The sequence below is a fragment of the Oncorhynchus gorbuscha genome, linkage group LG03, assembly GCF_021184085.1.
Source record: "Oncorhynchus gorbuscha isolate QuinsamMale2020 ecotype Even-year linkage group LG03, OgorEven_v1.0, whole genome shotgun sequence".
NCBI lineage: Eukaryota > Metazoa > Chordata > Actinopteri > Salmoniformes > Salmonidae > Oncorhynchus > Oncorhynchus gorbuscha.
The window spans coordinates 79,711,181-79,736,870 of NC_060175.1; the positions used below are offsets into that span (position 1 = coordinate 79,711,181).

General features: G+C 40.6%; 1 protein-coding gene across 5 annotated transcripts in view; it reads right to left on the reverse strand.

Annotated features, from left to right (window-relative positions):
• Window positions 1-25,690, reverse strand: part of clstn1 (calsyntenin 1) — a 71,692-nt gene that overhangs the window by 28,155 nt on the left and 17,847 nt on the right. For 3 of the 5 annotated variants that reach the window (XM_046343865.1, XM_046343867.1, XM_046343868.1), the window contains exons 2-9: window positions 13,386-13,508; window positions 6,171-6,200; window positions 4,402-4,597; window positions 2,578-2,786; window positions 2,075-2,224; window positions 1,601-1,786; window positions 1,092-1,340; window positions 528-649 (exon numbers count right to left, since the gene is read on the reverse strand). In XM_046343865.1, coding sequence (XP_046199821.1) covers window positions 528-649; window positions 1,092-1,340; window positions 1,601-1,786; window positions 2,075-2,224; window positions 2,578-2,786; window positions 4,402-4,597; window positions 6,171-6,200; window positions 13,386-13,508 — 1,265 coding nt within the window. The remainder of the gene's footprint in view (window positions 1-527; window positions 650-1,091; window positions 1,341-1,600; window positions 1,787-2,074; window positions 2,225-2,577; window positions 2,787-4,401; window positions 4,598-6,170; window positions 6,201-13,385; window positions 13,509-25,690) is intronic. The other 2 variants (XM_046343869.1, XM_046343866.1) reach the window with 1 other exon arrangement.

Below are 25,690 nucleotides of genomic sequence, written 5' to 3' on the forward strand. Positions count from 1 at the left end.
GCCTCCTGACATTCTTCTCCAATACGATTTGAGAATGAGGCAAGGAGAGAGGATGCAAGAAATCAATTAAATATTGACTGGGTTGGAGCCTAGTCGAGGCCATGATGAGGTATACATGGCAAAGAGCTCATTCTGCATATGTTCTACTACCCTGCTCTCATTCTACAGTCCTCATAAACATCTTTATTATGGCAATGACAAAACTGATTGTGCTAATGGACAAACCATTTGGAATTTTGCTATGATTGAGAGGCAGCTGAAAATCATTGGTTGTTGTGGGGTTCTGGGACATTCTCACTAGTAAAATCTGGGACAATAAAGTAACTACTACTACAGTCAAACTGTCTTGAGGTGTGGTGTCAAAAAAGGGGCAGTCTTGGTTGTGTCCTGGTGACCAAGCAGACCACGAAAATAAGTGTTTGAATTAATGCTTTGAAGTGTTATCCTCTGCGGTCAAATGCAAACGCATCTTGTTTGGTGTATGCATTCGTTTTACCCCAAATTAAATTAAAAGTGTAGCAGCTCACCTGGTCCAGTTTCCAGTGGAACTCCGCTGGTTTGTAGTTCTCCGTCTCTGCGGGGTCCTGACGCAGCAGCAGGATGAGGTGACAGTTGTGGACGTAGAGGGAGTAGTGGTGTCTGTTCATCTCTGTGGGATGGGCACCAGATTAGTGTTAAAGGTAGGTTTGCCAAACTCCAGTAACGTTCCAATATTCCCAAGTTCTCCAAAAATCCCAGATGGAAGATTCACAGAATCAAAATAAAATGAGCAGAAAATCTGGAATACACCAACTATGATTTCAAGAAAACCATGGAATTTTGGAAAAGTTGCCAGAATTTTGGACTGGGAGTATTTTTGGAGTCCTATCGCGAGAGGACAAATACAGTCTATTGATGTATGGGGTTATCAGACCTGGGTACGAATCATAACCCTAATTATTTTCTTTCACATTCCTAAGCTGTGCTTGATTGAGCTTGCCAGGCACAATGGAATAGTCCCAAAAGTGCACACCCCATCGTACCAGCACTCCAGACAGGCTCAACGGAGTACACATTATGGGGTGTTTTACAGTGAGTACAGGGTAGCGTACCGGTCTTGTCCGAGTTACAGAGGATGGTCTCCTTCTCCCTGGCCCCGGGGCCGTGCCTCATCCACACAGAGACGGTGAAAGGCTCCTTCAGGCTGGTGCTCACCACGCCCTCGGGCACCTTGATGGCCTGCGTGCCATTGAACTCAAACACCTGGTCGCTGTCATGCCCATTGTCTGTGGGCAGACCCACCGTCCAGTTGGCAGAGCTGCTTGGTGCAGGCAGTAATTCCACCGTGCCAGCGCTGGCGCCTGAGAGAGACACACACACCGAATGCCAGGTTTAGATACAAATACACAATGAGAAAAGCGATGACTCGTTTTCCCCAGCTAACAATTACATCATGTCAACAAATCAAATCCACTTTGTTCACTGAGGGTAGGTTATTTTGGAATGGACTGCATTTATGAGGAATGGATGTTGTTTGGCACATTGCTTGATTAGCAGAGATACATTCTCTGAGCTACAGTATATCATGTTTTTTTGTTGTTGTAGGTTTAGGGTTTCTCACCGCATAGCTTGTGCAGGGACTTCTCAGAGTAGGTGTCTCGGTCGCAGCCCTTTCCGATGTGATTGGTCTCCAGCTCGATGTTGGCCTGGATGGAGGTGATTGGCTCCTCGCAGGTCTCCAAGTGCATGCTGGGGAAAAGGGCCAGACTGCCTGTGCCAGGCTCGTACTCAATCCTCTTGTTGAAACCTGAGAAAGAGGGAGAGAGATAAAGATAGAGGGAGAGAACGTGAAAGAGAGAAGGGAAATGAGCAACATGATTAGACCCAACACCACAAATAATGGTATAAGACATTTACAGTCGATACTCGTTCATTCATTAGGCAGTGATTCTGACACTAGCTAAGAGAGGATAAGCTTGCGGGTTGAATGACCTCTTTTCAATAGTATGCTGTGAACTTTAGCCTTACAGTGTCCAACACACTAACAGATCCTGAAGCCGTTTGAGAGTTACTGATAGAGTAGGGCCTTTGCTACCTTGCCAGCCGGGCTTGCAGGTGGGCTTAATGTTAATCTTGACCAGCACATCTTCTGAGGCGCGGTTCTTCCCACAGTCGTAGGCAGTCACCGTCAGTTTGTACATGCGCTCTTTGCTGTAGTTCAGCTTCTCTGTGTTCTTGATGAAGCCTGAGTGAGAAAAGAATGAAAAAATAATTGAGCTGATTTGAGCTTTTCATTGATGGAATGCCAACAAGCTACAGGTGCGCTAAGAACAAACGTAAACAGTGCTAATCAAAGCCCAACTTTTAAAATCAGATATAGACACGCAAGGGATTATCATAATACAGAGATTGGCATTTCAAGGTGCAAGCCTACACTTTAAAGGCAAAGTGCTGGGGGAAAAAATGACAGACTAACTGTTTGCCGAGATCAATAAAAAAAATTGGTCTAGGTCAATAAGAATCGCAGCTCTGATCTATTTTTAAGCAGTTTGTTTTTTGGCAGGCGGCAGGGTTGGGCAGCTACTTCGGGGTCCTTACCGTCCTTGTCAACAGTGAAGGGTACATCTGGGGTGACGATCTCGTAGCTGCAGATCTGGCTAAACTGGAATGAGCAGTCGGCATCCACTGCCTCCACCTTCAGGATGCTGTCATACTTCTTACCCTCGATGACCGTGGCTTTGTAGGACTTCTCCTTGAACACTGGGGAATACTCGTTGATGTCGTTCACTTGGATGTGGACAGTGGCCCTGGTGGGGTCAAAGTTAAACTGGTGACGACAGACTGACCGACCAAAAAAATACATCCATCACACAAGCTTCTGTGAATTACATTAGTCTCTGCTTAGCTAACTAGGTAATCTGTGCGATAATCAATTTTAGGATGTATTGCAGCCAATCACAATTTATCATAATGTTGCATTACAGCTGGATAACATTGATTATACTAACATAATCAAGCATAGTAAGGAAGGATGGCTCAATGTGGGCAAGGGAGACCTCTGAGATTGGAGATACTCCTCTTCTTGTCTCATAAGTAAAAAAGTGTTACACTATTGTATACACCCTTATATTATACAAGGGTTATTGTGTTTCCATAGCTAGGGTTGACAGTGAGGACTTGAGAAGAGCATTATCACCAATTAAATTTCAGTTCAATTTAAGGGGCTTTATTGGCATGTGAAACATACGTTTACATTGCCAAAGCATATGCAATACATCTACATAATCAAAACAGTTGCTCTGTGAGGTATTAAAGTTCACAGTTAGCCACTGGGGAGCCAGGCCCAGCCAATCAGCAAAGCCCAGCCAATCAGAGTGAGTTTTTCCCCACAAAAGGGCTTTATTACAGAAAGAAATACTCCTTCAGTTTCATCATCTGCCCGGATGGCTGATGTCTGACGATCCCGAGGTTGAAATAGCCGGATGTGGAGGTGCTGGTCTGGTGTGGTTACACGTGGTCTGCGGTTGCGAGGGCGGTTGAACGTATTGCCAAATTCTCTAAAACGACGTTGAGGCAGTTTATGGTAGAGAAATTAACATTCCATTCTCTGGCAAGAGCTCTGGTGGGCATTCCTGCAGTCAGCATCCCAACTGCACGCTCCCTCAAAACTTGAGACATCTGTGGCATTGTGTTGTGTGACAAAACTGCACATTTTAGAGTGGCCTATTATTGTCCCCAGCACAAGGTGCACCTGTGTAATGATCATGCTGTTTAATCAGTTTGTTGATATGCCACAGCTGTCAGGTGGATGGATTCTCTTGGGAAAGGATAAATGCTCACTAACAGGGGAAAAACACATTTGTGCACAAAATATGAAAGTAATGTTTGTGCATATGGAACATTTCTAGGATTTTTTATTTCAGCTCATCAAACACGGGACCAACACTTTATATTTTTGTTCAGTATAAATGCCAGCTGAAGTGTGGCTCTGGCCCCAAGTGAGAGCAGGTCTGCCGAAGCCATGCCCAGTGAGACATGGGTGGCGGCCCGCGTAGACCGACACAGAAAAGTCTGGGCCTTTTGGGTAAAACACTGGGGTAAATCCTGTATGTAAATGCACCATAATTATGCACATTTTCCTTCCAACCTTTGATTTGATTTAATATGTTGGCAATGATCAAATTCATAGGATGCAAGGTGAATTTTGATTGATGGACTCATCGCATCAATCTAATTTTAAAAGGACTGCTGGCACCATCAACAGAACGTCCTACCCACACAATTACACTAAGATCAGGTCATTCGAACAAAATTGAGTCAAGGCGGGAAGAAATTGCACACACTGTGGCACTCAAGTGTTGACTTTGCAAATTGGTCCCAGTACGGGGCCCTAAAGCACTACGGAGCAAGAGTCAGACATACTTGTGAGATTTCTTCATGTTGGCTCCGTCGGGGCCCTCTCCACAGTCATAGGCCTGGATGGTGAAGGTGTGCTCCTTCTGGAGTTCACAGTCCAGCTTGTCCTTAGCTCGAATGACTCCCTCACCCGTGGACTTGTCCAGGACCACTGCCTCAAAGGGAACATTCTGCCCATGGATCCTGAAGCCACAAATCTCACCTGAACGGGTCAAGAATCGAAAAAGTGTTTGTTTAGAAGGGGAAAGTTCCTTCTTGAAGTCTACAGTCATATTAGTAAGACAACACTATGTGTACACAAACTTAAATAAAGAACAGCCAAAGGTTTTGGCAGCCAGGGATTTGTACATTTGGGGGCAGGGGGTGTCTGTGGAGGAAGCCAGAAGCATTGTTGTATGGGTGAGTCCTTGAGGGGAGGGGAGGGAGGAGTGGGGGTATTTAGCATAATAGTGTGCTGACTGATCACATCGCATCCAGTCATGCATGTTGAAACCAATAAATATGTGGACAGGCATTTCACAGGAGTACTTTACATCACAACAATTAAACTAATCAAACCAAACCAAACCAAAACAAAGAGGGAGTGCAAAGCCAATATTGGAGCAAGATATTAAAATCGGTGCATTTCACTTTCAGGCTATAAATTACAGGGCTATTTCATAAGAAAAGAAGGAGTGAACATAGGAAAAAGAAAGGAACCCTAAATCAAAATATTAAATGTTTACAGTAGAAGTAATATGAAACGATTATGATGAAGTGGTCCGGTATCAAATGGCACTAAACCTAATACAGCGAACAAAAACTAAATTAACAAATTTAAATAATCCATTAAAAAGTTCCTTTTGAAGTGAAGGAAGTCTTCCTGTGCAATTTTGCCTCGCACCCCAAACTATTTAGAAATGAATACAAAATTAAATCATAGAGGATCAAACCAGTACAATAGCAATAGTCAAACAAAAGTACTGGATGAGAACTGGGGTTAGAAATATCAACTTGCTTGACATCCACATCAAATGACAACTGCAGCCATGCTAATGGTAGAGATTAGTGGTGGAAAAGATGCAACAGAAACCTCACAGCAGAGAGAGTTTGCATTAACAACCTCAGCGACTTTGCTTTGAAAAATCGAGAAATTACAAGTTGCCAGTCGTCAAAATCATGGTTATTGTGTGAAAATCATCTTTAATATAATTATTTTTAAGTAATACCGGCACATTTATTTAAATTTGGTTCTTTTTTGAGAGGCACCAATGATATTGGTGTGCTGTTTATTGTCCATACCTAATAAATTGTCATTATCAAATTTAATTTCCCAACATTTAGCATGGGTTTCACCAGGATGTATTTTCTTAATAAATATTCAACTCAAGGCAGAATTGTTTATTTAAAGTAATTGTCTCAAATTGGTTTTGATATCAGTCTTGGTTGATTGTTCATGATGAATTTGCCAAAATGACAGACATCTTTGAGACCAACTCCTGACTTTAGCACCTTTTCCCTGATTGTGGCTGAAATACTGTTAGGGTCTGCAAACTACAATGGATGTCTCATGCACAGATATTTCTAAGTACACGCAGCCCCACATCACACTTTTCATCCAGTTGTATTTTCCAAAAATTTGGGGTGAGAGAAAAGTAAAAGTTAAACAAAAACAAATGGGGAGGAGATTAAAGAGCATGGCAGGAGTTTCTGTGTAAAAGTGCGGATGCTAGTTTGCGTTAGTGGGTTAATAATAAAAAACTGAGCACAAGACAGGAGAAAGAGCCCATCATCACCTTCTTTGGTGAAGGTCACCTCAAAACTTTCTACAAGAAGGGAGAGAAAATCAACCCAGGTCAGTCAGAAAAGTTTAATTTCAGAGGTTACACAGAGAGGACAAGACACAGTTGAAGTCAGAAATTTAAATACACCTTAGCCAAATACATTTAAACTCAGTTTTTCACAATTCCTGACATTCAATCATAGTAAAAATTCCCTGTCTTAGGTCAGTTAGGATCACCACGTTATTTTAACAATGTGAAATGTCAAAATAATAGTAGAGATAATAATTTATTTCAGCTGCATTTCTTTCATCACATTCCCAGTGGGTCAGAAGTTTACATACACTCAATTAGTATTTGGTAGCATTGCATTTAAATTGTTCAACTTAGGTCAAACGTTTCAGGTAGTGGTTTGTGATAGCCACTCCAATACCTTGACTTTGTTGTCCTTAAGCCATTTTTCCACTTTGTGCAGTTGCAATCTGTAGTCTGGCTTTTTTAATGGCGGTTTTGGAGCAGTGGTTTCTTCCTTGCTGAGCGGCCTTTCAGGTTATGTCGATATAGGACTCATTTTACTGTGGATATAGATACTTTTGTACCGGATTCCTCCAGCATCTTCACAAGGTCCTTTGCTGTCGTTCTGGGATTGATTTGCACTTTTTGGACCAAAGTACATTCATCTCTAGGAGACAGAACACGTCTCCTTCCTGAGCGGTATGACGGCTGCGTGGTCCCATGGTATTTATACCTGCATACTATTGTTTGTACAGATGAACGTGGTAGCTTCAGGCATTTGGAAATTGCTCCCAAGGATGAACCAGACTTGTGGAGGTCTACAATTTTTTTCTGAGATCTTGGCTGATTTCTTTTGATTTTCCCATGATGTCAAACAGAGGCACTGCGTTTGAAGGTAGGCCTTGAAATACATCCACAGCTACACCTCCAATTGACTCAAATGATGTCAATTAGCCTATCAGAAGCTTCTAAAGCCATGACATAATTTTCTGGAATTTTCCAAGCTGTTTAAAGGCACTGTTAACTTTGTGTATGTAAACTTGACCCACTGGAATTATGATACAGTGAATTTTAAGTGAAAAAATCTGTCTGCAAACAATTGTTGGAAAGATTACTTGTGTCATGCTCAAAGTAGATGTCCAAACAGACTTGCCAAAACTATAGTTTGTTAACAAGACATTTGTGGAGTGGTTTTAATGACTCCAACTTGTAAACTTCTGACTTCAACTGTACATACTTTTGCCATATATGGATACACATTCACATTGAGAGTTTGGATTCAAATTTGATGTGCAAATCAATACACAGAAAGCCCCCTTTCTTATGGGAAAAGTAAGAAGAGGTTACAAAGAAACATGACAGTATAAGCTTCTACTGCCCAAAGATTTACCATTTAGCACATGACATGCTAAGAGACAACGATAACCAGCAAAATATTTCTGCATTTCTTGGTAGGCTTGGGCGATATACAGTTTATACTGTTTGAGGTTTTTCGAAATATCGAGGGCATGATTTTCAATACCGTAAAAAAGAAAAATGCACATTTTGTACTTTGGGTGATTGCTACGCCACTGCTTATAAGTTATGTTTAACTAAGGAATCTACAATCAGTCAAATTATATTCAGTTTAGGGCTCCAGCTATGCATTCGGTTTGCTAACTTGCTAGCTATAGTTAGCTAACAGACTTTTGTACATCACGCTGTAACGTACAATTGACCTTATTTTATGGCCCAAAAAACATAATACTTAAAGGTCAACTGTAATATGAATACCATTGTAAAGCACAATTTCTCCCCCCTTCCAGCAAAATCAATGACGAGACCTTCATGCTGCCCGTCTCTGCATGACTGAAGAAGGCAATGAGCTCCATAGGGTCTTTTTAGAAATGGGGGAACGGAAGAGATAAGCCGTGTGGGCAAACTGCTTTTTTCACCCCATCTGTCCAACTTATCACCTCTAAAATGTAAATAAAACACTATAAAGAACTTTTATAATGTGTCATTACATACCCATTTGAAGGTTTGTGTCGAATTTGAATCAGGTTTTTAGGGCGGCGCGAAAGTTATCTTTAGAAGTAAACAGCGGCTATCGTGGCTTTTGAGAGTCATGATGGCTTGCAATGATGATACAACAAATGAATGCATTCAGTTGTACAATTGACTAGGTATCCCCCTTACCATATCCCTATCACTTTCTTGTTTTTAAATCTGCGAGAGGAGAATTACACCTGGTGGAGACAGGCTGTACGACACAGAATGAGTTGCATTATGCACGTTACGACACAATTTAGAGTACAGCGTCAGAGGGGTCCATTTTTGAAACTTTTCTCCAATACTATCGGGCCATTTCCATGTCAATCAACGCTTGAATAGAAACGTAGTTCACACCCCAGATTTTGATGCCAACACAGTCCCTACAGTCGTTTGAATGCTGCGGTTGCACACATTTGTACAGAATGGGGTTAGTCAACAGTAAGTGGCTAGATGCCAAGATCAAGCTTCTTGGTTATAGCAGACATTCAATCCCCTCCTGTTGCCTACATTTTTTGTTCATCAAAAACAATTATATTATAGATAGAGATAGCTAAATAGATTTAAAAAATCTAATCTAAGTAGCACCCCTTGTGTGCACGTGGTAATACCGTATACCCGGTATGGTACAGAAACAATATGAAAATGTGGATACCGCACAATGCTAGTTCCTGATGAATGACATAGAAAACAAAATAATTTAGGATGATACTGTAGCTTACTAGCCTACATCAGAAGGTTTGGACACAGTAATAACAATGCAGCATTCATCTCAGCAGACCTGTTAGGAAGTTGTTACCTTACTACTTACTACTTGGAATTAGACTGTACTCACAGAAAAAGTGCTACTAAACCAAAAGCTAACATACAGTATTACAAACTGAGTGTTGAGATACAACTTCACAGCTTACTCCTGGGTCAGCTAACATTAGGCCGGTTCTGCTTGGTTGATTGTTTACGACCCGTGTCCCTGGCCTCTCGTGGGGTGAGCTGTCCGTCTAATTTTTACCTAGACAATTAGAAATGGATTTCCCATTAGGGGCTTCTGTTCAGGACCAACCATGCGGTGGAAGCTTTGGGCCTCCCCCCACCCCATGCTCTCCCCAGCCCGAATGACAACATAGCTGAGACTCGGGAAATTCTACCCACAGCCTACCCTGTGTGCCTTGGCCCTCTGCTCTGGCTACAAGCCCCCGACATTTTCTACAAGACATCATCCCAGCTCAATGTGTATTGATTCTAGGCTCCTTGATGCCCTTTGTATTGCCGGTCAATGGCGGATGACGTAAGAATAGGCCGACACCTGAACTGAGGGCTACGTGACAATGTGAACTCCACAATGGGGTAGTAAAAGGATGTTTAGCAGATCAAAAGGTGACTTAATTGGTTCTGTGGTAACCCAAATTCAATGTTTTAGGGATATGTGAGAATATGAAATTCACAATGGAGGAGTCAAAGGATGTTTCACAAATATCTTTGACTTAGAGGCTCTTACAGCAGCTGTTCTGACTGCACTCCTGTTTGTTATACTACAGCCCCCTTTCCTGATGTAAACACAGATTTTAGAGAGCTAGGCTAGCTCATCACCACCTTCAGTAGCAGGAGTTCCTGTCAAGACTAATCACATTTCAAGGAAGATAAATCATACAAAATAACAGGGGGATATTGGTAAATGGTATCAATGGTACACTAAACAGACAAACAAGCCAGATCAATTCAACGGTCATTGTCTTGGAATAAAATTAGGAATTAGGAATTGCTCTCATGTTAAGGCAAAATGTCCATACTGCATCATACTCCAATGTCCAGTACAGATGTCCCTACTACTCAGAGTCACATTAGGAAATAAGTAACCCAAATGTTGTTGTGGCCAAATGCTACAGGAGTCCTTGACTGTGTCCCTGTATTGTAGTTCCGGGCTTGGCTATTTCTATGGCTGCTGTGCTCATTTTCAAGCTTCCCGCAGCTTAAAAACCTACCATCGCTGCACCAGTGAACACACCCACACGTACACATATGGACAGACTGACACAGCCATGACGATGCATGCACACTAGAGGTAGACTGATTAATCGGAATGGCCGATTTCAAGTTTTCATAACAATCGGTAATCTGCATTTTTGGACAGCGATCATGGCCGATTACATTGCAAGGTAAGGTTCTTGCTAGCATTAAACATATCTTATAAAAACAATCAATCTTAACATAATCACTAGTTAACTACACATGGTTGATGACATTACTAGTTTATCAAGCTTGTCCTGCGTTGCATATAATCGATCCTGTGCCTGTTAATTTATCATTGAATCATAGCCTACTTCACCAAATGGGTGATTTAACAAGCTTATTTGTGAGAAAAAAAATCAGTCGTTGGACCAATGTGTACCTAGCCATAAACATCAACGCCTTTCTTAAAATCAATACACAAGTATATATTTTTAAACCTGCATATTTAGTTAATATTGCCTGCTAACATGAATTTCTTTTAACTAGGGAAATTCTGTCATTCTGTGCAACAGAGTCAGGGTATATGCAGCAGTTTGGGCCGCCTGGCTCGTTGCGAACTCTGAAGACTATTTCTTCCTAACAAAGACAGCCAACGTCGCTAAACGGGGGATGATTTACCTAACCATGAACATCAATCCCCTTCTTAAAATCAATACACAGAAGTATATTTCTTTAAACCTGCATATTTTGTTAAAAGAAATCCATGTTAGCAGGCAATATTAAACTAGGGAAATTGTGTCACTTCTCTTGCGTTCATTGCACACAGAGTCAGGGTATATGCAACAGTTTGGACCGCCTGGCTCGTTGCGAACTAATTTGCCACAATTTTACGTAATCATGACATAACATTGAAGGTTGTGCAATGTAAAAGGAATATTTAGGCTTAGGGATGCCACCCGTTAGATAAAATACGTAACGGTTCCTTATTTCATTGAAAGAATAAACGTTTTATTTTCAAAATTATAGTTTCAGGATTTGACCATATTAATGACCTAAGGCTCGTATTTCTGTGTGTTATTATGTTATAATTAAGTCTATTATTTGATAGAGCAGTCTGAGTGGTGGTAGGCAGCAGCAGGCCCGTAAGCATTCATTCAAACAGCACTTTTGTGCGTTTGCCAGCAGCTCTTCGCAATGCTTCAAGCATTGCGCTGTTTATGACATCAAGCCTATCAAATGAGATTAGGCTGGCGTAACCGATGTGAAATGGCTAGCTAGTTAGCGGGGTGCACACTAATAGTGTTTCAAACGTCACTCGCACTGAGACTTGGACTAGTTGTTCCCCTTGCTCTGCAAGGGCTGCGGCTTTTGTGGGGAGATGGGTAACGATGCTTCGAGGGTGGCTGTTGTCGATGTGTTCCTGGAAGCTACACTGTTACACTGGCAATACTAAAGTGCCTATAAGAACATCCAATATTCAAAAGGTATATGAAATTCAAATGGTATAGAGAGAAATAGTCCTATAATTCCTATAATAACTACAACCTAAAACTACTTACCTGGGAATATTGAAGATTCATGTTAAAAGGAACCACCAGCTTTCATATGTTCTCATGTTCTGAGCAAGGAACTTAAACGTTAGCTTTATTACATGGCACATATTGCACTTTTACTTTCTTCTCCAACACTTTGTTTTTGCATTATTTCAACCAAATTGAACATGTTTCATTATTTATTTGAGGCTAAATTGATTTTATGAATGTATTATATTAAGTTAAAATAAAAGTGTTAATTCAGTATTGTTGTAATTGTCATTATTATCATTAAAAAATATATATATTTTTTTTAAATAATAAAATCTAAATCATTATTATTATTTTTTTAATTAATATTATTCTTATTATTTTTTTTAATCGGCCGATTAATCAGTATCGGCCTTTTTTGGTCCTCCAATACACCAATGATGTATGGCACACACCAACACACCATTCTCACACAGACATTCAAGCCATGGATTCAGCATCCCTGCTCATCCCATCGAGTACAGTGGAACTGCAGTGAACCTTGTTTGTACTTTGTTGGGACACACTGTCCACTTTCCCTGCCCTCCTCATCAAAGGGGTGAGTGGTGTACAAAGAAGGGCAGCGTGGAGCGCTCCATTGAACTCCAATTTACTACTGTAAGAGGAACCCTTCGTTGTGCAATGAATGGGCATTTTGATTCCTCTTCACGTTGAGTTCTCTATTGGGCTGGGTTATGCACCCTGTCGTTCAAATCAAATACATTATCAATCTGGAGTAGACGGATCATTTCATTGTAGTCAGGTTCTAGTCTAGAATATAACAGGAACATAATATGTACAGTAAATTCACTTAATGTGTGATATAAAATAAAAGGGGCAAGGGCACAACAAAAGACATGGGAGAGTTGTGTAGGGAGTACTGAAGATCACAGAATGAATGGGATGGAGGGGAAAAAAGCCATTCCCAATACCGCGGTGCTTTGAACCTCAGCCAAAGTCAATCTCTTGTATGATTAAAAAAAAAAGTGCCCTAATGCTGCCTTGGCACATATCAGTTTAATTGTGCCTCTCCTCGGAGATGAACATTAAAAGGGAAACTTCTGATTGATCTGGATATGAAAGGATCCTTAGGGTGGATATGGGGACCAGCTGCGGACCACTGTGTGGTAAAAACAAATCTAATATGCAATATCTTCCCTGGCAGATTTGGAACATAAACTGGGTGGTGCACTTAACGAATATTAACGTAGAGTGTGTGACTGGACATTGCAGAAGGAGTGACATAGCTTGGCCGTAAATTAAAGAGATTAACTTGATGCTTCTTCACATACTACAGAGGTCAAAGTGGGTTTAAGATCATATAGAGACATCAAGTAAATAGATTCCCTATGAATGCTATAACATTGTATTATGTGTAGCTACTGCATCCCCAATTCGCTACTGAAAAGTCTCTGAAGAGCAAAGCAGCATGAGTAACCAATGAAAAACAATAAATTATAACATCTTTGTGACTGCTCGCTGTCAAACCACTGACGTGCAGCATTGTACACCTGGAATTTTGGAAATTGATTCAATCTAATGAATCTGTAATGGTTATATTTTTTCTCATCGCCTTATGGTAAATGAAAGGAGAGAAAAAACAGAATCCATAAATCGAGGGGTTTAAAGAAAATGACCTATCAGGTTAGTGTAGAAGAAAAAGCTCCTCTCTCACCTGCGTAGCGCAGTGGGGCGTCTTTGTCCAGGGCGATAAGTGGAGGGTCCAGAAGTACTTTGTCGTCATTTTCTGTTACGATGCCATGATACGTCGTCTCGATCCATGGCTTGTGCTTATTAACTATAGAAGAGAGAAAGAGACAAAATTAGCTCCCATGCATTTTCATAAGAAAAACATACAAGGTTTTGAAGCACCTGATTCAGGGACAGAGGTAAGAGCCTTAGGGCAAATTAAAAGTAGAGCGGCCTGACCCGATACTTGAAACTATAGGACTACTGTGGGTCGTTCTCCCAATCATCTAGTCCTGAACTGGCACACTTGAAGACATTCCAGTAATCAGCCAGCCTTCAAGCACAGGATTCTCTAAACACCTTCAGCTGGGCAGAGATACTGAGAGAGACCGAGACACAGAGCTATCCCTCAGACTACACAGACCCACAAAGAATTTAAAAACAAATCCAATTTTGATATACTCCCACATCTCTTAGGTAAAAAACCACAGTAGCAAGATGTGTCACCTGTTGCCACAAGAAAAGGGTAACCAGTGAAGTAAACACCATTGTAAATACAAACTATATTTATTTCCCCTTTCATACTTCAACTGTTTGCACATTGTTACAAGACCGTACATAACCAGTAATAACATTTAAAATGTCTCAGTTCTTTTGAAACTTTTGCAAATTTAATATTTACTGATAATTTCTGATTGTTTATGCCACTTTTATTTATTAACAATTCAACTTGCTTTGGAAATGTAAACATGTTGTTTCGCATGCCAATAAAGCCCTTTGAATTAAGAGAGCAAGAGCACATTGGGCTCCAACAATGTACCTTAAATTAAAACGTTCACTCAGTTACAAGTTAAAGTCTTTGTTTTAGACTGCACCTTGCCTCCTGGGAGTTTCTACCACCCACCTACACCTCCATCATGGCCCCGTAAACAAAGCCTGCTCAAGCTTGGCTACACAATTCATGTATTTTTCTGAAAGATATCAATGCATACATACACAATTGCGCAAAGGCACTTGCAGAAAATCTAGAGGTGCTGACACAGTTTCTTCCAGTTGAAGTCAAATTCTTCAGCAAAGAGCACCAAAGCCAGGTGGGGGTGCACCGCTCATTGCCCGCTTATGCCAAGTAATGGTAGGGGAAACATTGACTCAGCCACACTAAGTGGATGAGGTTTGACAGCATTGTCATCGGGCCAATGACTCCTGCAGCTTGAGTCCCAGCAGAAACTGTGTGGACCAGCAGTCTGGCTCATTAGAGCTTTGTGCTCTCGTCTGTTGGCTCGGGACATGGCCCCAGCTGCAGACAGGATTCACTTTTAGCTGGCGGCTGCAGAAAAAGCTGCAGTGATTGACACATTTGGGCTGGATTACAAACATGTGTTGATGCGAGCAAGGGATAGTGGAATCGCACTCTCAAAGTAAATATGGAGCCACTCCTGAATCAGAAGATTGACTAGCTAGGTGTTGGTGATGTCAACATGGGGGGCATGATAAGAAATGCGGTAAGCTGACCAGGCATGTGTTGTCTGTTGGGATCCTGAGAGTGGTAATAGATTAATTGATCTGACAGGAAGACGGCAAAATAAGGAACTCAAAACAATATACAAGGTACCCCTTGTATATAGCCTCGCTACTCTTACTTTACTGCTGCTCTTAAATAAATAAAAAAATCAATGTTTTTTTTAATCTTATCTATTTTTTCAAAACTGCATTGTCTGTTTAAGGGCTTGTAAGTAAGCATTTCACTAAGGTTGTATTCCGCACATTTGACAAATACAATTTTATGTTGAACTAAAGTTCAAGTGTACTGACCTCAGAATGACCCCTTGAGCCAGTCTTATGGTTACATTCTGCTTATAGTAACAACTTAATCAAAGAACCAAATCATAGGTTGCCCATAAAAGATAAACAAACCAAATACTATGCTTCTTTTCAAGGTAGTTCAAAGTAGCAGTTTATCTATACCTCGTGAAACTGTGTCTAGAGGACCATGAAAGCCTGGACGTTACATCTACCTACCTACATTTTGCATGTGGCCAAGACTGGCAAATCCCATTAGCCATCTAAAATTTAACACAATTTTTACATTTACATTACATTTAAGTCATTTAGCAGACGCTCTTATCCAGAGCGATTTTACATTTTCTCCTGTGCAAACATTTGGTTGTGTTTAGTAAATTGTGGAATGGGAAACAACTAGAGGTCGACCGATTATGATTTTTCAACGCCGATACCGATTACTGGAGGACAAAAAAAATTATACCGATTAAATCGGACAATTTTGTTTGGGGGGTAATAATGACAATTACAACAATACTGAATGAACACTTATTTTAACTTAATATAATACATCAATAAAATCAATTTAGCCTCAAATAAATATTGAAACAATGAAACATGTTCAAGTTGGTTGAACATGCTCCTCCGCTCTCTCCACTGACTTCCAGTTGAAGCTCGCATCCGCTACAAGACCTTGGTGCTTGCCTACGGAGCTGTGAGGGGAACGGCACCTCAGTACCTCCAGGCTCTGATCAGGCCCTACACCCAAACAAGGGCACTGAGTTCATCCACCTCTGGCCTGCTCGCCTCCCTACCACTGAGGAAGTACAGTTCCCGCTCAGCCCAGTCAAAACTGTTCACTGCTCTGGCCCCCCAATGGTGGAACAAACTCCCTCACGACGCCAGGACAGCGGAGTCAATCACCACCTTCCGGAGACACCTGAAACCCCACCTCTTTAAGGAATACCTAGGATAGGATAAGTAATCCTTCTCACCCCCCCCTTTAAGATTTAGATGCACTATTGTAAAGTGACTGTTCTACTGGATGTCATAAGGTGAATGCACCAATTTGTAAGTCGCTCTGGATAAGAGCGTCTGCTAAATGACGTAAATGTAAATGTAAGAAAGTAAAAGTGCAATATGTGCCATGTAATAAAGCTAACGTTTAAGTTCCTTGCTCAGAACATGAGTGTCACGCCTTGGTCATTATATTTTGTGTTTTTGGTATATGTTTGGGTAAGCCAGGGTGTGACATGGGTTTATATGTTGTGTTTCGTATTGGGGTTTGTAGTAATTGGGATTGTGTATGATTAGGGGGGTGTCTAGTTAAGCTTGGCTGCCTGGGGCGATTCTCAATCAGAGTCAGGTGCTTGTCGTTGTCTCTGATTGAGAACCGTATTTAGACAGCCTGACTTTCGCGTTGTATTTGGTGGGTGTTTGTTCCTGTCTTAGTGTTGTAGTCACCAGATCGGCTGTAATAGGTTTCACGTTTCGTTTGTTGTTTTCATGTACCGCGATTATTTTCATTAAAGTCATGAGTAACCTACACGCTGCATTTCGGTCTGACTCTCTTCATACAACAGACGAACGTTGTTACAATGAGAACATATGAAAGCTGGTGGTTCCTTTTAACATGAATCTTCATTATTCCCAGGTAAGAAGTTTTAGGTTGTAGTTATTATAGGAATTATAGGACTATTTCTCTCTATACCATTTGCATTTCATATACCTTCGAATATTGGATGTTCTTATAGGCACTTTAGTATTGCCAGTGTAACAGTATAGCTTCCATCCCTCTCCTCGCCCCTACCTAGGCTCGAACCAGGAACACATCGACAACAGCCACCCTCGAAGCAGCGTTACCCATGCAGAGCAAGGGGAACAACTACTCCAAGTCTCAGAGCGAGTGATGTTTGCCATTTCACATCGGTTACACCAGCCTAATCTCGGGAGTTGATAGGCTTGAAGTCATAAACAGAGCTGCTGGCAAGACGCACAAAAGTGCTGTTTGAATGAATACTTACGAGCATGCTGGTGCCTACCATTGCTCAGTCAGACTGCTCTATTATTACTGCTCAATTATAGACTTAATTATAACATAATAACACACAGAAATACGAGCCTTTGGTCATTAATATGGTCAAATCTGGAAACTATCATTTCGAAAACAAACCGTTCCGTATATTATCTAAATAAATCAAGTCTAAATATTGCTGTTACATTGCACAACCTTCAATGTTATGTCATAATTACATAAAATTCTGGAAAATTAGTTTGCAATGAGCCAGGCGGTCCAAACTGTTGCATATACCCTGACTCTGCGTGCAACGAACGCCGGAGAAGTGACAATTTCACCTGGTTATTATTGCCTGCTAACCTTTTAGCAAAATATGCAGGTTTAAAAATATGTACTTCTGTGTATTGATTTTAAAAAAGGCATTGATGTTTATGGTTAGGTACACATTGGAGCAACGACAGTCCGCTTCGATTATATGTAACGAAAGACACGCTAGATATACTAGTAATATCATCAGCAAGGGCATTGAAGATGAAACCTGGCTGGGTCTTTCAGCATGACAATGATCCCAAACACACCGCCCGGGCAACGAAGTACTGGCTTCGTAAGAAGCATTTCAAGGTCCTGGAGTGGCCTAGCCAGTCTCCAAAGCTCAACCCCATAGAAAATCTTTGACGGGAGTTGAGAGACCATGTTGCCCAGCAACAGCACCAAAACATCACTGCTCTAGAGGAGATCTGCATGGAGGAATGGGCCAAAATACCAGCAATAGTGTGTGAAAACATTGTGATGACTTACAGAAAACATTTGACCTCTGTCATTGCCAACAAAGGATATATAACAAAGTATTGAGATAAACTTTTGTTATTGACCATTAAAAAACCTACAATGTGATTTTCTGGATTTTTTCCCTCATTTTTTCCATCATAGTTGAAGTGTACCTATGATGAAAATTACAGGCCTCATCTTTTTAAGTGGGAGAACTTGCACAATTGGTGGCTGACTAAATACTGTTTTGCCCCACCGTATATGGATTACATGATTGTAAAATATTATTTTTACTAAGTGACATGATATAATTTAACACATTACTTAGTCTATCCTGTCATATCATCATGGCTACTTAGTTGTACTTAATTATTCAAGTTATTCCAAAGTTGCAGCCTACATGTCTTTTATGTAATCCGGAGGTACACTACATGACCAGAAGTATGTGGACACCACTTCAAATGAGTGGATTCGGCTATTTCAGCCACACCCGTTGCTGACAGGTGTATAATATTGAGCACATGGCCATGCAATCACCATAGACAAACATTGACAGTAGATCAGGCCATGCTGAAGAGCTCAGTGACTTTCAATGTGGCACCGTCATAGGATGCCATCATTCCAACAAGTCAGTTTATCCAATTTCTGCCCTGCTATAGCTGTTCTGCTGTTATTGTGAAGTGGAAATGTCTAGGAGCAACAATGGCTCAGCCACAAAGTGGTAGGCCACACAAGCTCACAGAACAGGACCGCTGAAGCCCGTAGCGTTTAACAAACATCTGCCCTCAGTTGCAACACTCACTACTGAGTTCCAAACTGCCTCTGGAAGCAATGTCAGCACAAAAACTGCTCTTCGGGAGCTTCGTGAAATGGAAGATCACCATGAGCAATGCCAAGTGTCAGCTGGAGTGGTGAAAAGCTCGCCGCCGTTGCACTCTGGGACAGTGGAGATGACAGGGTGATTAACAAAAGGCTAAGCTGTGTTTCAATATATTTCACTTGTGATTTCATGAATATGAATATTTTCTAGTAATATTTATGTCCGTTGCATTATGCTAATTAGTGTCAGTTGATGACAATTCTCCCGAATCAGAGACGGGTAGATCCAAGAGGTTAAAAAAGGAACCATCAGCTTTCATATGTCCTCATGTTCTGAGAAAGGAACTTAAACGTTGGCTTTTTTTTACATGGCACATATTGCACTTTTACTTTCTCCTCCATCACTGTTTTTGCATTATTTAAACCACATTGAACATGTTTCATTATTTATTTGAGACTAAATGTATTTTTTATTTATGTATTATATTAAGTTAAAATAAGTGTTCATTCAGTATTGTTGTAGCTGTCATTATTACAAGTATATATAAAAATAAATAATACAAGTAATAAATAAATACATTTCAATTATTATTATACATTTTATTTATTTTTAAAAATTGGCCAATGAATCGTTATCGGCTTTTTTTTGGTCCTCCATTAAATCAGTATCGTTAAGGGTGTTGAAAAATCATAATCGGTCGACCTCTAATAATACTGACCCATGTTGACGCCATTACTTCCTACAGTTGTGTCAAGTTGGCTGGATGTCCTTTGTTGAGTGTGAAAAACCCAGCAGCATTGCAGATCTTCATATAAATCAGTACGCCTGGCACCTTCTACCATACCCAGTTCAAAAAGGCACAGAAATATTTTGTCTTGCCAATTCACCAATTCGCAATTGTCTTATAGCTTAAAATCATTTTTTAACCCCTCCTCCCCTTCATCTACACTAACAAGTGACATCAATAAGTGATCATAGCTTTCACCTGGACTCACCTGGTCAGTCTGTCATGGAAAGAATAGGTGTTCTTAATAATCTGTATACACAATGTGTAATCTAAATATATGGCTCTGGGAAACCTAATGGGGTTTTTGAAGATTCAGAATGGATGGAGCACCGAAAACACCTTAACAGCATGTCTCACATGACCTGAAGTGTGGTGGTTGTCTATAGACAGATTGCAAGACCAGACTACCTCGATAAGCTGCTTTAAGTCTCCACAGAATCTCAACCCAACAGAGGGATAAATTTAGGTCACATGCTGCTTTTCCAATGATCAACCACACCATGACTTGGGACAGCCTAATTTTTGAGTGTCCTAACTACATGGGATAACCTTATATATATATATATATATATCACAGCACTACGCCATTCTTTCTATTATGTGGAGCACTACTGCTATCAAATGAATTATAGATGTCTTGTGTAAACAACTATAGTGTTTCTCCTGGGTAAACTTGTTTTTCACTTCAACAATATAACATAATTTCACTTCATCAGCTGGGACAGAATGTACAAACCAGCAAGCAATCTACCCTATTTGCCAGCCCACTGGTACAGATACAGCAGAACATGGTCATTCACAAGCTAACCATCTCTGGTAGTGTTATTGAACATTGTATCAAGTTGCTCTGCAATGTGTGAGAGACATGAGTCATACATGTGAAAGGGTCATGTGGTGACTGACAGTGAGATGAGATGGTAATTGCCTGAATAAAGAACAACAAAATACTGAGCATTGCTCACAATCCATCAAACCACCCTACAGCTAGACTAGAGTAAAAAGAAAAGAGATTGAGGTTAGGATTTTTTACATTCAGGAGTTACTATTTCAGCCAAGAGTGAGAAAGTCAAAGGAGACTCTTTCCCCTCTAAACAAGTGGCAACCTAAAATGTGGAAACATTCCCTCTGAAAACATGCCATGACTCTCCACGCTATGTCATTGAAAACTAGTTTTAATCTTACACACACACACCACACACACACACACACACACACACACACACACACACACACACACACACACACACCCCTTCTATAAAATGTACAAAGGCTAAAACAATCCTATTTAAAGTAAGAAATTCAACACATCGTTTAGTGCACGCCATGTGAAATTGATGTTAAGCCCCTTAAAAATCACCTGATTTTCTTAAAAGGCATATCCAGGTATGACATGGCATGGGACATGTGGGGGGGTGGACCTTTACTCTTTTCTCCTCCATTGTTTGTACAAGCAAGGGGGAGGTCAATTACACAAATTAGACTATCAGAGCAACTCCTCGATTGGCCTATTTCTTGAAGTCTGAATTTTTGTCTAAGGGGCGGTGAACTAATTGATGTAACCACTGTTTCCTTCCTCCTCATTAGGATATGCGACTGAGAACGAGATTTGGGTCTTGGGGGTGTGCTTTGATGTGGGTGTCTCTTGAGTGTTCGCACGTGGGAAGCGTTTGCACATTCACTCTGACAAAACAGTACACAGTTACAGTCACTCACCCTTCTAGATAACTTTAAACAGTCTAACTAAGTAATGTGTCTGGAAGTAGCCTATCTTTCTTCCGCAATTAGCTTCATCCCACTGCTGTGGGACCGTGGCAAAATTGGTTGGACTTCGGATAGCCCATCTGTGGGGCTAGTTAGGGACTGTCAATCAATTATGCAATGTAAATGGAACAATATTTTCATGTTGAACACCTTTTGTTCATTAAACGCTCTCAATAGTTTATAGTTGGTTTGAGGTTAAGTCACTGAAATGTTTAAATATTGAAAATGTAATATATTGTCCATTGAGTGATTTACGGATGGTCCATAACTAGCCCCAGAGGGATATCCAATATCAAACCTAATGTACCACCGGCATTACAATCGTGTTGCATGCAGCTTTGTGCCAAATTGATGATTACTTGGGTGCTGGCAACTGTGGGCAGGATTGAAACAAACCTAACCCAAGGAAAACTGTGGCATACCTTTTATTCCTTGGCATACTATTTTTTATAATCATCTCGCAAATCTCAGTTTTGGACGAGACTGAGTTTTTAACCAAAATTATCCCATTTACACTTTGTAGTAAATTTTGACACTATAACAAATGTTTCAGGCTCATATCGATGCCACATTGGTTGAAAACGGCCTGAGAATTTGGCTTTTCGGTTCAGTTGCGCTTTAAGTGTGTGTAAATTACTGTATATTTGGGATATTGTTTTAAAAAAGGAAACATTAATCTCTGGAGTGCAAAATCTGTTGTACAGTGGCGGTGAAGATCGACACCATGTGACAGCAAGAACAACATCCAAATTGAGCCCCAATTTGCACAAATGAGGCAGTTATTTCACTTCCTGATGTTAGCTAATAATTGGACCATTTGAAATTATTTGTGTCTGTAGCCTGCTAGCACTAATGGTTTGTTATTACCACAGAGTTTTAAAACCCAGTTCCAACAGGCCAATACTTCAATATACCTTGCCAAGCAGCTTCAACAGACCAGACTGGGGTTTTGGGTTTGGAAAATCAATGGAGAAGAGAACAATTATTCCTTCATTGTGAATTTAAAAAAAGGTTAATCTCAATTTCGATACTTTCTACAGACAGCCAACCGGTTACAGATCACAAGACCTTATGGAGTTTCTCTCATCTTGTGGAGTGTGGAAAGAAAGCCTATTGCATTTTTATTTTTATTCAGATATCAAATCATAGTTTGTCACGTGCACTGAATACAACAGGTATTACAGTAAAATGCTTACTTACAAGCCCTAACCAACAGTACAACTTAAGTTTTTTTTAAAGGTATTAAGTAAACCATTAACAAGTAAAGGAAAAGAAACAGTAAAATGACGTGAAAATAACAGTAGCGAGGCTATATACAAGTGGTATACCGGTATAGAATATGCGGGGGCACCGGTTAGTCAGGCTAATTGAGGTAATACGTACATGTACAGTTGAAGTCGGAAGTTTACAAACACTTAAGTTGTTTTTCAACCACTCCACAAATTTCTTGTTAACAAACTACAGTTTTGGCAAGTCGGTTAGGACATCTTCTTTGTGTATGACACAAGTAATTTTTCCATCAATTGTTTACAGACAGATTATTTCACTGTATCACAATTCCTGTGGGTCAGAAGTTTACATACGCTAAGTTGACAGTGCCTTTAAACAGATTGGAAAATTATAGAAAATTATGTCATGGCTTTAGAAGCTTCTGATGGGCTAATTGACATCATTTGAGTCAATTGGAGGTGTACCTGTGGATGTATTTCAAGGCCTACCTTCAAACTCAGTGCCTCTTTGCTTGACATCCTGGGAAAATCAAAAGAAATCAGCCAAGACCTCATAAAAATAAAAAAAATTGACCTCCACAAGTCTGGTTCATCCTTGGGAGTAATGTCCAAACTCCTGAAGGTACCATATTCATCTGTACAAACAATAGTACGCAGGTATAAACACCATGGGACCACGCAGCTGTCATATATACTGCTCAGAAAGGAGACACGTTCTGTCTCAGAGATTAATGTACTTTGGTGCGAAAAGTGCAAATCAATCCCAGAATAATAGCAAGATGCTGGAGGAAACAGGTACAAAGTATCTATATCCACAGTAAAACGAGTCCTATATCGACATAACCTGAAAGGCCGCTCAGCAAGGAAGAAGCCACTGCACCAAAACCGCCATAAAAAAAGCCAGACTACGGTTTGCAAATGCACATAGGGATAAAGATTGTACTTTTTGGAGAAATGTCCTCTGATCTGATGAAACAAAAATAGAACTGTTTGGCCATAATGACCATTGTTATGTTTGGAGAAAAAAGGGGGAAGCAGGCAAGCCGAAGAACACCATCCCAACCGGGAAGCACTGGGGTGGCAGCAGGGGGGAAGCAACATTGAAGCAACATCTCAAGACATCAGTCAGGAAGTTAAAGCTTGGTCGCAAATGGGTCTTCCAAATGGACAATGACCCCAAGCATACTTTCAAAGTTGTGGCAAAATGGCTTGATGACAACGAAGTCAAGGTATTGGAGTGGCCATCACAAAGCCATGACCTCAATCCTGTAGACAATTTGTGGGAAGAACTGAAAAAGCATGTGCGAGCAAGGAGGCCAACAAACCCGACTCAGTTACACCAGCTCTGTCAGGAGGAATGGGCCAAATTTCACCCAACTTATTGTGGGAAGGTTGTGGAAGGCTACCAAAAACCACATTTAACCCAAGTTAAACAATTTAAAGGCAATCCTACCAAATACTAATTGAGTGTATGTAAACTTCTGACCCATGTGATGAAAGAAATAAAAGCTGAAATAAAATCACTCTATTATTCTGACATTTCACATTCTTAAAATAAAGTGGGGATCCGAACTGACCTAAAACAGGGAATTTTTACTTGGATTAAATGTCAGGAATTGTAAAGACCTGAATTTAAATGTATTTGTATGTAAACTTACGACTTCCAACTGTAGATATAGTTAAAGTGACTATGCATAGATGATAAACAGATAGCAGCAGCATAAAGGAGGGGTTGGGGGGGAGAGTGGCGGGACACAATACAAATAGTCTGGGTAGCCATTTGATTACCTGTTCAGGAGTCTTATGGCTTGGGGGTAAAAGCTATTGAGAAGCCTAATGGTCCTAGACTTGACGCTCCGGGACCGCTTGCCATGTGGTAGCAGAGAAAACAGTCTATGACTGAGGTCTGACAATTTGTAGAGCCTTCCTCTGATAGCGCCTGGTGTAGAGGTCCTGGATGGCAGGCAGCTTAGCCCCAGTGATGAACTGGGCCGTTCGCACTACCCTTTGTAGTGCCTTGTGGTCGGAGGCCGAGCAGGGTCCGTTACAATGATAATCATGTTTAATGATTTTTCAACACCGGTACCGATGCAGATTATTGGAGGACCAAAAAAGCCGATACCGATTCAAATCGGCCGATTAAAAAAATACATATATTTGTAATAATGACAATTGCAACAATACTGAATGAACACTTATTTTAACTTAATATAATACATCAATAAAATCTATTTAGCCTTGTTTAAATAATGTAAAATCAAAGTGTTGGAGAAGAAAGTAAAAGTGCAATATGTGCCATGTAAGAAAGCTAACGTTTCAGTTCCTTGCTCAGAACATGAGAACATATGAAAGCTGGTGGTTCCTTTTAACACGAATCTTCAATATTCCCAGGTAAGAAGTTTTAGGTTGTAGTTATTATAGGAATTATAGGACTATTTCTCTATACACCATTTGTATTTCATTAACCTTTGACTATTGAATGTTCTTACAGGCACTTTAATATTGCCAGTGTAACAGTAGAGCTTCCATTCCTCTCCTCGCTCCTCCCCGTGCTCGAACCAGCAACACAACGACAACAGCCACCATCGAAGCAGCGTTACACATGCAGAGCAAGAGGAAGAACTACTATAAGGCTCAGAGCGAGTGACGTTTAAAACGCTATTAGCGCGCGCTAACTAGCTAGCCATTTCACTTCGGTTACACCAGCCTCATCTCGGAAGTTGATAGGCTTGAAGTCATAAACAGTGCAATGCTTGACGAAACAATGAAGAGCTGCTGGCAAAACGCACGAAAGTGCTGTTTGAATGAATGTTTACGCGCCTGCTTCTGCCTTCCACCGCTCAGTCAGATACTTAGATACTTGTATGCTCAATCAGATTATACAATGGGGCAAAAAAGTATTTAGTCAGCCACCAATTGTGCAAGTTCCCCCACTTAAAAAGATGAGAGAGGCCTGTAATTTTCATCATAGGTACACTTCAACGATGACAGACAAAATTAGGAAAGAAATCCAGAAAATCACATTGTAGGATTTTTAATGATTTTATTTACAAATTATGGAGGAAAATAAGTATTTGGTCAATAAAGATTTTCTATGGGGTTGAGATCTGGAGACTGGCTAGGCCACTCC